Source organism: Thermobia domestica, chromosome 5, assembly GCF_964235325.1.
Source record: "Thermobia domestica chromosome 5, izTheDome1.hap1.1, whole genome shotgun sequence".
NCBI lineage: Eukaryota > Metazoa > Arthropoda > Insecta > Zygentoma > Lepismatidae > Thermobia > Thermobia domestica.
Genome location: NC_137458.1, coordinates 300828797 through 300842938, shown reverse-complemented (window position 1 = coordinate 300842938; position 14142 = coordinate 300828797). Strand labels below are relative to the sequence as shown.

At 37.4% G+C, this 14142-nt stretch overlaps 1 protein-coding gene across 1 annotated transcript in view; it reads left to right on the top strand.

Moving 5' to 3' along the window:
- The window catches only part of sfl (N-deacetylase and N-sulfotransferase sfl), a 185304-nt gene that overhangs the window by 147611 nt on the left and 23551 nt on the right, over nucleotides 1-14142 (top strand). The window contains exons 8-11 of the mRNA XM_081760378.1: nucleotides 1060-1245; nucleotides 5111-5239; nucleotides 7065-7247; nucleotides 13727-13947. Coding sequence (XP_081616504.1) covers nucleotides 1060-1245; nucleotides 5111-5239; nucleotides 7065-7247; nucleotides 13727-13947 — 719 coding nt within the window. The remainder of the gene's footprint in view (nucleotides 1-1059; nucleotides 1246-5110; nucleotides 5240-7064; nucleotides 7248-13726; nucleotides 13948-14142) is intronic.

The window sequence follows — 14142 nt, the reverse complement described above, 5'->3', positions numbered from 1 at the left end:
AATGTTATATAAGAAAAACAACTAACAAAAACTTCCCTCAAGAATTCAACACAGAGCAAGACTGCTAACAAATCCAAAACACAATCTATTAAATCCAATGCACTATTAAAGGTTTATCAGCTGCGTGCAAGGAGTGGTTGCTGACTCACATTGAGTTTCTTGCATATCCCACCCATGACGTCACAATTTACGATTCATCAAAAACAAATGCCTGTAGAAGCCGAACGAGACGGCCTATCAAGATATAAAAAAATACGGGTCTCTTATTTTTTGTTTCTCTTTCTATTGCACCAAACTTGTTTTTAACTCGAACTGCTCCTTTAATTGCTATAAGGGAATTACATATTCTGAATTATGTGTGTTGATATTCGTGACACAATTTATATAAACGATCCTGGACCATATATAATTTATGTACAGCCTGCATAGCTTTAAGCAAGGTTGCCATGCTGGAAGTATCTTGTAGCTGTCATTAAAAAATTTTGCAACCCCTTTTTCTATTTACTGTTTACACTTTACAACTTTCTGAAAGCAAAAAAAGATATCTCCACCCATGCAGCACTGCTCTCTAGTGGACAGATAGTAAACCTTCTCATTAAAAGGTGTATTTTGGCGCGCTTTCCCTCACCGTCCAAAAAAAAAAAAAAAAAAAACTGCCGTTTCGAAAGCGGTGAAACTTTTTTTATTATTATTATTATTATTTCAGTGTGAGGACGATAGCAGGTAGCAAGCAAGACGATTCAGTTAGTTGAATATGGTTTGACTCCTTGCAAGATGATAAAATCGTTGCATGTTCCTTTCAAGACTATGTTTACATGGAGAAATATTGTAGAGTTGCAAGATTTTTTTAATGACAGCTACAATATTCTTGAAGCATGGAAACGTAGCTTTAGGTTAGTTACATCTTCGCTCTAACACTTTAATTACACCTTATACATGGGTGGTGCGAAAAGTGCCTGAAATTGTGTGGTTTTTGTTGTAATTTGCACCAGAAGATATGTGAAAAAAAAAAGGTTATTTCCTCTACTTATTAGTATAATTTTGATTTATGCATTGCAGGAGCATGGTATCCCAGTGGACTCCGGTTATTCCATAGCGCCTCATCATTCCGGTGTTTATCCAGTGCATGAGCCTTTGTATGAAGCGTGGAAACGAGTGTGGAATATAAGGGTGACATCGACAGAGGAATATCCGCATTTGCGTCCAGCAAGGCTTCGGAGAGGATTTATCCACAGGAACATTATGGTACGAGTCAGCATATGTAATGTAATCATAAAATTGTGTTTCGTTCGTAATGTGGTAAAAATTAGAATTACAATAAACTTTCGTTGCTAAGTTAATTGGAAGCTATGAAATACGGTCTACCTAGAATCGAAATCAGAGATTATTTGATACACCGATTATCGTAAATACCAATCTTCAAGCCATAAAGTTTGCTTGTTTGCATGAAAATTCTAATCAAATGAGGTATTAACTTTTAGAATTGATAAACTTCTCTCTCCAGAAAGTTCACGATGTAAATATTATTATTTATGGTTCTTTGAAATGTCGTTAAGTTTCGTTCAAATTAGTAAGGAGGCGTATAGGTTTGACTCTTGCCCTATGCCGCATTATTATCACTGCTGTTTGAAATCCAAACATACATATATACGTGAGTCATTCAGAATGTAACGTCTCCAAGCTCACTACTTGACCAGTAGTACTGCAAACATTCTGAACTGTTTATCATTAATGCACTCATGTTTAAGCTACAGAGTATCACTTGTTTCGCCTTCCTCTCTCTTCTCGTACCAGAGAAATGGAGCAATCCATCGCATGCAGTGGTGACGTCCGGTTGAAACAGCGGACTGTCATTGAATTTCTAACTGCGGAAGGTTACGCGCCTAGGAACATTCATCGTCCGCGACGAGTCGTGGATACATAAATGAAGTACTGTCACACGTCCTCTTCTCCACCGTCCCCCCCCTCAAAAAAAAAAAAAAAAAAAAAATCAGAGTTGTCCCATCTGAAGGCAAAATGTTGTTGACATTCTGCTTCATCTTGCCTATAGTCCAGATGTTGCGCTCTGCGACTTTTGGCTCTTCCCCAAACTTAAGGATCACCTTTAGGGTGAACGCTACAGTTTGTGACGTGGAGGTGGAAGCAACAGTTCGGCAGCCAGCAGCCACCACAATTCTTCGCCGACGGCATGAAAAATCTCTGTTTCCCGTTGGCATAGGTGTGTTGCCCGTAATGAGGATTATGTTGAAAAATGATGCCACCATTTGTAGCTGACTTTACAAGCTTTTCATTGGATCGGTGCTATCTGTCAAACACAAATAAAGGTATCACTTTGGAGGCATTACTTTCTGAATCATTCTCATATATATATATATATCACATCCTATTTATATATACTTCAGTTAACCTTCATTCATGTAAGAAATGAAATGAAATCTTCGAGTTTTACGTCCCAAGGTTATGCCGGGTAGGCTAAAGGAGACGGTGATGATGAGAGATGAGTGAAATAGTGGAATGAAGAAAATGGGAGAACCCCGAGAAAACCCACTAGCACGGTATTTGTCCACCACAAAGTTCACTTGGCGGGGGCTGGGATCGAACCCGGGACCCCAAGCACCAGAGGTGAACGCTCTACCACTGAGCCACCGCGCCCTCCTTATTCATGTAAGAATAACAGACAGAAGAGAAGACATACAAATATAACATATAGAAAGAACATAATAACTTAAAGAAAGAAACTTTGTATTGAAGAAGAAAATGTACGAGGGAAAAGAAGGAAAAGAGAAAGAACTTCAAAATAGAAAATATAAAATATAAGAAAATAACACGTGATACTGATTACTGATAATATAACTCAAGATAATGTTCCTTTAATTTTCGTTTAAATAATATAATAGTTGAAGAGGTCCTAACTATATCAGAAGTTTAATTCTATAGATGTATTATATGGAAAAGAGGGCTGCTAATATCAAGAAATGCGTCGTTGGACGTTCGCAAACGATTTATTAAGACCCTGGTATAGAGCGTGGCGCTTTACGGATCAGAGACGTGGACATTGAGAAAAACTGAAATATACAAGCTGGAAGCATTTGAAATGTAGTGTTGGCACAAAATGCTGCGCATATCAGGAATGAAGACGGAAAGGAAAAGGAATGAAGACGTACAAAAGAAAGCTAATGAAGGACAATAGATCATGAAGATAATAGGAAAAAGAAGAAACAGCATGCTTGGCCATCTTATTCGGCATTCAAATTGGATCACCGTGTTGATAGAGGGAAAGACAGAAGGAAAACCAGGAAGAGAACAACCAAGGATAGAATATCTAAATGCAGTTACGAAGAAGAAAAAACGTTATCAAAGTATAAAACAGCTCTCCGAAGGGAGAGAAAATTTTAAAATTTCCATGTTGCCCATCAATCTATGGTTGAGGTGAACAAGAAGATGATGTATTTATGGCTATTGCAAAAGATTCGGAATAAACTGCTTTTATGTGGCGTAATTTTTAAGGTTAGACTCACGAAGCAAGAGGTTCTTAAGAATTGTAATTGATGACACAAGTATTCATTTTGACCCACTGTTAAAACTTCGTGTATGGTAATACAATTAAGTTCAAGTACGAACTTATGCCTAAGTTCTCCAGTTAGATCTTGGTGCTATGTACTGGTATAGTAAAGATTAGGTAAAACTAGTGACTAAATTAGCGTAATTTTTATGTCCCAAAGAAGGGCTTTTCTTTCCTTTCTTTCTTCTCGTGAGAATGTAATGCAGAATAAACCTTTCTGAATTTATTTTTCTTATATGACCTGACCAGCTAGATATTTGTTAATTCTCAAATAATTTCGAATAGTCTCACAAGAATGGAAAACCGCATCATTTAAGAATTATATTAGGAATAGCGCTTTGTAATTATTACTTAGTAATGGTCTCGAACCTGTTATACCTAGGTACAGAGGTTGCAAAAATTTGTCACAATGTTTTGGGAATAGACTTCTCACTTCAAAATAAGAAAAAAAAGTTATTATGGACCACTGCTCAAAAGTGCATAGTTTCGTGGTTTTAGGTTGCCGAAAACGTAAAAAAATGAACTTTAAAGGTCCATAGTTTTATTTAGTATAGGATAGATCATAGTCAGGTCAAGACATTACTGATTATCCATTATGTAAACTATTCAAATATCCATCTTTCAGAACCCCTGGTATTTGCATAATCATTTTTAGAGAGGCTGTTTGGGAGTACTTGATCACTCTCCACCTACCTCTCTAAAAATTGTTGTGCAAGTACTGGAGCATTCTTAAACATAGATATTTGGATAGTTCACGCACCAGTTCCTCAGTGATGTCTTGACCTGACCACGATAGGTCTTATAGTAATGAAGCTATGAACTTGTAAAGTTCACTTGTTTCATGTTTTCGGCACTCTATAACTCCGAAACTTTCTACTTTAAATCACAGGTCCATATAAACGTTTTTATTTTAATGTGAGGAATCGGTTTCCAAAATATTGTGATACATTTTTTGAACACCCTGTATAGGAAGACACGGTGCCTCAGTGATAGAGCGCTTACGTATATTGTGTGCGGTCCCTGGTTCGATTCGCGGCCAATGGGAGACCCGGGTTCGATTCCTGGCGGGAGCTCATGTAGTTCGGATTCCACGTTAATCAGTAGGTCCACGTCTCATATAGCCTCGCTGCTGAACGGGACGTTAAACTCAAAACTCAACAATTCGCGGCCAAGTGAGTTTTGTGGTGGACAACATCGTGTCCGTGGGTTTTCCCAGGGTGCTCCCGTTTCCTTCCACATTCTCATTCCACCAATTCTTCCATCATCATTCACTTGCCTTAATCATCTGTCTCCGTTAGCCTAAAGGGCATAAACGTGGGACGTTAAACTATAAGATTTTATTTTTTCCTAACCTGTTAGGATATATTTTGTGTTAATTAGATTGATTTTTAAGTTATTTTCTCTGCACCATTGTAGAATATTAATTCGAAATTAGATTGAAATTTGCTAACAAAACTATATTGTGTCTTGTATGAAATATTGTAATACAAGTAGGGTAAATAGATGGCTCATAATAATAATAATAATAATATAATTTGTATTTTCCAGGTGCTACCTCGTCAGACGTGCGGACTTTTTACACATACTATACATATTGACAAATATCCTGGAGGGCGGGAGAAACTGGATGAGGCCATTCAAGGGGGTGAATTGTTCCAGACAATAGTCTATAATCCTGTAAGTAGTTCGAGAAATTATAAAAACCTTAATTGTTGGATACTGGATTTGCAATTTTGCTATTATTGAATTTTTTATACAGGTTAGGCAGAAAGTCCCAATATATTCTCCCCCCCCCCCTCGTGAAACACAAATTTATGCATAAAAGTTGTGCCGATAATACTCAGACTTCCTATCTGAATGTTGATAACGAGAGACATCTGGTGAACTCCGAGAGGAGAAACTGCAATTGAAAGCCATTGTCAGAAGTTCAAAATGGTGCTCATACGAGCATTTTCAGTGTGGAGGTAGTGGTTTGACGTTTAAATCTTTGTTCATATGGTCACACTGTTGTTCGTGGCACTTGGCAGCTCTGCAGGACATTTCTTTATTGATTTCAAGGACGATCGGACAAGTGATTCTGCAATGGCAGCACAAGTTTCAGAGTGAAAAGTTTTCCAGTGCTGGCTCATCTTCCACACTTCCTGAGCTGAAGGTTTTTCTTTCCTTCCACTTCAACAAGTTAGCTCTGGTCGATGGTATTTTGCCAGATCGAAATCCTGTATAATGCCACTCCGGTTTGTGGCCCTTGATAAATTCACACGACAGGTACAAGTTCCTCCTCCACATTGCAAATTCTCGTGTCCACCATCCCGAACTTTTCACAGTTGCTTTCATTTATTTGCAGTTTCTTTTCAGATTCCGCTAGATATTCCCCATAATCAATACTCACATACAAAGTATCCCAATCAGATAAGATTTGATTATGAAAATGAAATGAAATCTTTTGAGTTTTACGTCCCACGGTTATGCCGGTTAGGCTAAAGGAGACGGTGATGGTGAGAGATGAGTGAAATGGTGGAATGAAGAAAGTGGGAGGAAACGGGAGAACCCCGAGAAAACCCACGAGCACGGTGTTTGTCCACCACAAAGTTCACTTGGCGGGGGCTGGGATTGAACCCGGGACCCCAAGCACCAGAGGTGAACGCTCTACCACTGAGCCACCGCGCCCTCAAGATTTGATTATGAGTACAACTTTCACGCACGCATTTGTTTTTCAGAAAAATAAATGAAACATATATAACAGAACTTTTCACTCACCCTATTGTAACACTGTGGTTCCTGTATGTCTGTGACGTGATATTTGCGATATCGAGGTACTTAGGTAGTGCGACAGTATGGCTGGAGTAACAATAGCAAATTCCATTACCGTTTACTGGCGAGGTAGAAAAGTGGGTGGTCAATTAGTGCGGTTACCGTCTTATGTTTTTTTTTTCTTTCTGAAAAGCAGAGAAACTTCTTTACCTGGGACAAATGAAAGAGGTTCGCTTGGCTGCTAAATGAAACAAAATAAAATTTTCCTTGACTTTTTAAAATAAATTGAATTTACATATAAATATGTTTTAATTTGAATATATGAACAATTAATTGAGTGTGTGAGCGTAATTGTCACACTATGTATTTTAATCGATAAAAATGCTCCAATAATAGCTCAGAATTTTGACTTCTGACTATTTTTGTTCTGGTCCTTTTCATGGTGGCACATAGCAGGTTAATAGTTACAGTTCGCTGCGAGAACGAATAAAGCGTAATATTTGAGAACTTAGTATAAATATGGGGAAAGTTGTAGAAACAATTTACAGATTGCGTGGGGTCACAGTTAGTTACCGAGATCAAGCGCCTTCTTTTTATGGGTTTCAGCAAGTTGAATGTAAGAGATTCTATTAATAAAATTGAAAGAATTACGTTATAATTGAGATAATGCTAACACAAATCACTGGATTGTCTTTCTTCTTTCTTTCCTGCATCATAGAGTTAATATGCAAATATTTCGTTTATTTTTCAGATAAATATATTTATGACGCACATGTCCAACTATGGAAACGACCGATTGGCGTTATACACTTTTGAATCTGTTATCAAATTCCTTCAGTGTTGGACCAATCTTCATATTGTAACAGTGCCGCCTTTGCAGCTGGGAGAGAGGTATTTTCAGCTTTATCCCGAGGAAGAAGATCCTGTCTGGGGCGTAAGTATTGTTAAGATATTAGATTCTAAATGAGTACAATTTCTTTTGATTGTATGTATTGTGTATATACGTTGTCCTACATGACGCTATGAAGCGTCCGTTAGTAGCTAATGTGTGGGGAAAATCGATGAATCGAAATATCGTCCTTCTAACAAAACCTTTAGCAAATACAAGCTCGGACCTTCGATTGGACTTTGGTGTAGGATGGAAGTGAATGAAAGTAAACTCTAAGCCTATGAGTTCTCCTCTCCCCCTTCTGGCTTCAATAGAGTGATAAAGGCAAACATGACCAGCTGGCTTCATTAGTGATAAAGGTAGAAATGAACAGCTTGCTTCAATAGATAAAGGCAGAAATGACAGCTGTTCTTAGCTGCGTGAATCTAGATCGGATATAACCATATTTCTCTGTGTGTTAATTGTCCTTTATCTGTAGCGATAAATATTGAAACCGGAAATGGTAGATTGCTGTCACTTCCGGTACAACAGAGGACTTAGAACGAAACTGAACTTTCACTTTGACACTAAATTCATATTGTAATATGCCGCACATGGATCTGTTTACAACTAACCAACACATGTTTATATTTATAAACAATAACCATGTGCGTTCCTACTACATACTACTACAGAGGTAGACGACAGGAACGCCAGTGACATCATTACTCATGTGACAAAGAAGGACAACCATTGCCATTGCCACATTTGAGCAGCTATAAAACCAGGAACACTACAGCAATTGATATCAGCCTCTGGCTCATCAAGTTTCCTTCCTTAGTTTGCAGTGGAACTGTGAAAGAACCTTACCTAACTTGCCGTGGAGTCTTTAGCTTTCAGTGGAGCTCTAGGTCTCCTTTCCCGTTTAGCTTGCAGTGGAGCTCTTGGGTCTCCTTTCCCGTTTAGCTTGCAGTTAAGCTCTAGGTCTCCTTTCCCGTTTAGCTTGCAGTGGAGCTTTTGGTCTCCTTTCCCGTTTAGCTTACAGTGGAGCTCTTGGTCTCCTTTCCCGTTTAGCTTGCAGTGGAGCTTTTGGTCTCCTTTCCCGTTTAGCTTGCAGTGGAGCTTTTGGTCTCCTTTCCCGTTTAGCTTGCAGTGGAGTTCTTGGTCTCCTTTCCCGTTTAGCTTGCACTGGAGCTTTAGGTCTCCTTTCCCGTTTAGCTTGCACTGGAGCTTTAGGTCTCCTTTCCCGTTTAGCTTGCAATGGAGCTCTAGGTCTCCTTTCCCGTTTAGCTTGCAGTGGAGCTTTGTTGGGACTCTAACCTCTCTGCTCGCGGTGGAGCATTGAGAGCCTTACCCCTAAGGACAACCATTGCCATTGCCACATTTGAGCAGCTATAAAACTAGGAACACTACAGCAATTGGTGTCAGGCTCTGGCTCATCAAGTTTCCTTCCTTAGTTTGCAGTGGAACTGTGAAAAAACCTTACCTAACTTGCCGTGGAGTCTTTAGCTTGCAATGGAGCTCTTGGTCTCCTTTCCCGTTTAGCTTGCAGTGGAGCTCTAGGTCTCCTTTCCCGTTTAGCTTGCAGTGGAGCTTTTGGTCTCCTTTCCCGTTTAGCTTGCAGTAGAGCTTTTGGTCTCCTTTCCCGTTTAGCTTGCAGTGGAGCTCTAGGTCTCCTTTCCCGTTTAGCTTGCAGTGGAGCTCTTGGTCTCCTTTCCCGTTTAGCTTGCAGTGGAGCTCTAGGTCTCCTTTCCCGTTTAGCTTGCAGTGGAGCTCTAGGTCTCCTTTCCCGTTTAGCTTGCAGTGGAGCTCTTGGTCTCCTTTCCCGTTTAGTTTGCAGTGGAGCTCTTGGTCTCCTTTCCCGTTTAGCTTGCAGTGGAGCTCTAGGTCTCCTTTCTCGTTTAGCTTGCAGTGGAACTTTCTCGGGACTCTAACCTCTCTGTTCGCGGTGGAGTATTGAGAGCCCTACCCCTCTTCATTTAGCTTGCTTTGTGAAAAATCCTTCCCGAGGCCATCAGGTCTAGGGACCCTTTTTAACTCAAACATTAAGGGAATTTGTACTTATTTTGCATTATACTGTTCAGAACGCAAATTTTCTAATAAAATTGATAGTGGGAGGAATCGATTTCGGAGTATAATTGGTCTACTTTTGGTCTACCTAGACAGAATATATAAAGAAAAGTTTCTCGCTGTCCTTCCTAGATTTTGCTCTATGGCGATCAAAATTGAAACCGGAAATGGGTGTTTTCTACCGCTCCATAGACGGTTGAAATAGACGGGAAAGGACAGAAATACTTGGAAGACTGAATCCATATTCGAAAAATATCACTCTCTCTGTTCTGTTCTGTTGATACTTTGTCTGTCTGTTGTCGATAATCTATAAGACTCCTCGTACATATGCATGGCATAGCTTGAAAAAAAAAAAAAAAAAAAAAAGTTTCCAACGATTTTTATGAAATTTGGTGGGGAGAAAAGTCTCTGGAAGTACGATAAAGATTTAGTAAAGTTGTTACATTGCGAAAACATATTATCATCGATTCTAAAAGGTTTTATTTCCGGATTCGGACGATTTTGTTGAACTGTAATAAATGTATCATTTTTATCCCCTAAAGTACGAGAAAGATATTTGATTAGGTTAAAAGAAATCTCGACTTAGGTAAAAGTAAATCCGTGAAAAATAATTTTAAAAGAGTAAGGATTTTGTGAAATAGTGTGCATATACAATTTTGAGTGGCACAAAATGGTATAGCTAAGCCTTAATTTTGATAAAACTAATTTTGGATCCACTATGGTAAAATCTATTTGGGTCAACGGATTTTCATGAAGTCATGTAGTTAGATCTCGACTTCGGAAAAACTTGGTGGATTTGTGGAAACAACATTGTGGAACTCTTAAATTCATCAGGGAATAGGCTTTATTTTTGTGATATTCGATATAAACATTTTCGCCTGTTTATTTCAAGAGTGACATAACTCAAAATTCTTAACTTTACAGGAGAACCGTTTGAAAGTTTCGAAACGTAATGAAAACAACTTGGCACAAGAACGGCATAAGTGCTCTCTAGCGCCCAGTTTTGGAAGCACATCTGTGATTTTTTAAAATTTATTTATTTATTTATTTTTTTACGACAGATAGATATCAACATTAGTTTTCATTTTCTGCCCATAAGTCAGTAAGGGTGATTTTTGAGTTACGTTACTCGTGAAATAAACAGGCGTTTCGGGCTACAAGGAAGCGATTTATCTAGATCTCGAGATAGTTATGTTATTGAAATGTCTGTAGGTAAACTAATTTTGCGGCTCGTAATGTTTGCTGTTATTACTTGGGCCGCCTATGTATTCAGAGGCAAGTATTTTATTGTAACAACTGTGTTTCGTTTCACAGTGTGAAACTACAGTGGACTCCCAAACTATGCGAATTCAATACCCAAATTTGAAGTAGTACATTATATAACTATTGGTTGCAATAGATTAATAAGATCCAATACAGAACCTGTTCCTCCTTATTGAAATCCTTATTAAAAAGCCTATTAAGTTATTCCCTATGCCTTACTGGTTTTGTTCTCTAGCGATAAAGTTTGGAACCAGAAATCATTCATTTCAACCAATTCCAGATTGAATGGATGGTTAAGGGAAGAGATAGAACCTGTTCTTGGGAAGCTGGATCAATTGCAAGAAACTACATCTCGATATCTCTTATTATTTGTGGTCTACGGAAATCAGTATTGAAACCGGAAGTATTAGGAAATTTGAACCACTTCTGGTATTGGTAGAATGCTGCGAGTTTCGTTAGCATATTCGCTTAAAAAAACCATGAGTATGCAGAAAATAGTTCTATCTAATACCATTTTGTTCTATCACAATAAACGTTGAAACCGGAAGTGGTTTATTTTAATCACTTTCAGTTCGAGTTGAGTTGATTTTGAGTTTAACGTCGCATTCAGCACCGAGGCTATATGAGACGTTGACCTTCTGATTAACGTGGAATCCAAACCACATGAGCTCCCGCCGGGAATCGAACCTGGGTCTCTCACGACAAAGGCGCGTACGATAACCGCTTAGTCACGAAGGAACCCCACTTTCGGTTCGAATATAGGGTTAATGGAGGAGGTGAAATCTATTCGTGGGAAGCTGAAACAATTACACAAAACCAAATCTTGATATCTCGTACCGTTTTTTCTCTACAAAAATTTGTATTAAAACCGAAAGTAGTAGTAAATTTGAACCATTTCCGGTCTTGAAAGTGTGCCAGTTTGTGACGATATGCTCTCTTAAGACAATGAATTCATTGCAGAAAACCTTTTGTCACTATCTAACATAATTAGTTATATGGTGATAAACGTTAAAACCAGAAATGGTTCATTAGAATCTCTTCCGGTTCGAATAGACGATTAACGGAGGAGATGGTGTCTATTGTTGGAATAACTGCAAAACACCGCATCTCGATACCTCTTATCAATTTTGATCTATGAAATCAGTATTAAAACCGGAAATAGTAGCAAATGTCCACCACTTCCGGTTTTGGAAGAGAGTTGCGGATTGTGATGGTATTCTTTCTTGAGACAATGAATCAATCGCAGAAAACCATTTGTTGTTATTACCATTTTTGTTCTATAGCGATAAGTGTTGATACTAAAAGTTACTAACTTGAACCATTTCCGGTTTGAATAAAGGGTCAATGAAGCAGATGAAACCTATTCTTGGAACAATGAATTCATTGCAAAAGTCTCATTTCGGTAGCTGTGCGGAAATCAGTATTGAAACCGGAGGTAATATTACATTTGAACAACTTCCGGTTTTGATAGTGTGTTCGAGATAGTCAGGATACATTGCCTTGAGATGCTAATCATTTGCAAAAAATACCCTCGCTATCTGTTAGTGTTTTCGTTTTCAGGCGATAAACGTTGAAACCGGAAGTGACTAATTTGAACCACTTCCAGTTTGAATAGACCATTATCAGAGAAGATGGGTCTCTATCCTTGGGTCACTGAATCGATTGTAAAAAAAACTGCATTTCGATATCTGTTACCGGTTTTTTCTCTGATACCTGTCGATAGACAGACAGACGGAGGGTCAAAATCTTCCAACACTTGTTCATAGCATAGTTTGGAAGTCTAAAAATATGACTACATACTAATTTTAATAGACTTAGAAAATTGGACTTAAGTTTCTTGTGTGCTTTCGCGGCGATCCCATGTAAATTTCATCAAAATCTGGTGATAATCTTCGAAGCTAGACTATGAAACTCATATTATTATTATAATTAACAGTCGTATTATTATAATTGTGTATTTTCCGAATAATTCCGTAATATGTAGATCAATTTAAAAAAATTAAATCTGTTTATGCATGTTTCGTCTGAGGAACTATTTTATAGGAAGTTTAGGATAATATAAAGGAAAAAGGAGAAAATAATAAAAAGCTTTTGCAAGTTCACTTCTTTCGATCGCAGATACTTTTCTTTTCATGAGTTTGCAAAAGAAGAAAGTAAAGAAGCAGTACAAAAATTTTCATTATCAGTAAAACAAAAGCCAGAGAAGAAATAATTAGAGAGCTTTGAAATGTGGTGTTGGAGATAGATGGAAAAGATAAAAATGAACAGAGAGGGAGAGAGCAACAAACGAAGATATTCTAAAACACATAGGAGAGAAGAGAACGCTTTTTGCCAGCAGCCTTCGTAGGAAGGCCAATTGAATTAGACACATCTTGCGAAGAAATAGTCTTCTTCTTACCGCTATAGAAAGAAAGGTGAAAGGAAAGCGAGGAATAGGAAGAAGAAGAACACAAGTGATCGATGATTTGAAAAATAGAAGAAAATATTGAGAGTTAAAGGAGGAAGCTAAAGATCGAGAAACATGGAAGAAGAAAAATAAACATTTCGAGGGAAAAAGAAAGACATTCATTAGTCCCAGGACATGTCAAAAGATATATTATTTAATACGATTAGTATTATACCTTTATATATTATAAATTGCCAGATTGTGTCCAACAAATGCCAAATTTACAGTTTAAAAGACACCTTAAGTTGCTGTTACATAAATATTTTTTATTTAGTTTAGAGGCATACTTTCAGTCTGATCTTTCTCTATAATACAAATACTAAGATTTGATTGAATGTTGAAATATATAAAACAAGGTACAATTTATATATATATATATATATATAGTAGTTTTGTATTATTGTTACGTATTTATTTTGAATGTACAATGTCTGTACTACTGATTATAATAATGTATCTCTTGATGAAGCCATGAACGCATTCTTACGTCGGAAAATGAAATAAAAAAAAAGTTGAAATCTGTGCCAAGCTAAACAAATGAATACCTAATAAATTAGCATGGAAACTACAATTTTCTGTTATAAATTAATTTATTTGCTTTGACAGACTTCAAAATTTTTATTAGTAATAATAATGATAATTTTTTTTTTTTTTACTATTTTATACTTTAAGCGCCATTTCGTTCTGTTTTCTGAAGTATGTTAACATACATTTTTCAAAAAAGTTTATTTCTTGTTGTTTTAAATTATTTTTTACTCTTCTACAGAATCCATGTGATGACAGCCGCCATAAGAAAATATGGTCTCGTAACAAAACGTGTGAGCAGCTACCTCGGTTTCTTGTGATAGGACCACAGAAAACAGGAACAACAGCGCTGTATACATTTTTATCTATGCATCCTGATATTAGTAGCAATTTTCCAAGTCCAGATACGTTCGAAGAAATTCAGTTTTTCAACGGCAAAAATTATTATCGAGGTCTCGACTGGTAAGGTTTCTTGCTTTATTTTTAATATTTAATTATCTCTTCGTTTGCGTTTATATTTTAATTGGTGTTTCATGTTTGACTTTCAATGGAGTAACTCTACTTTTGTACGAGGGAGGATTAGAAACCAAGGTTGCAAGGTCGATATTTGTGGAAATTCGTCTATTATAGAGTAATGAAGCTTGTGCCGTATTGTGA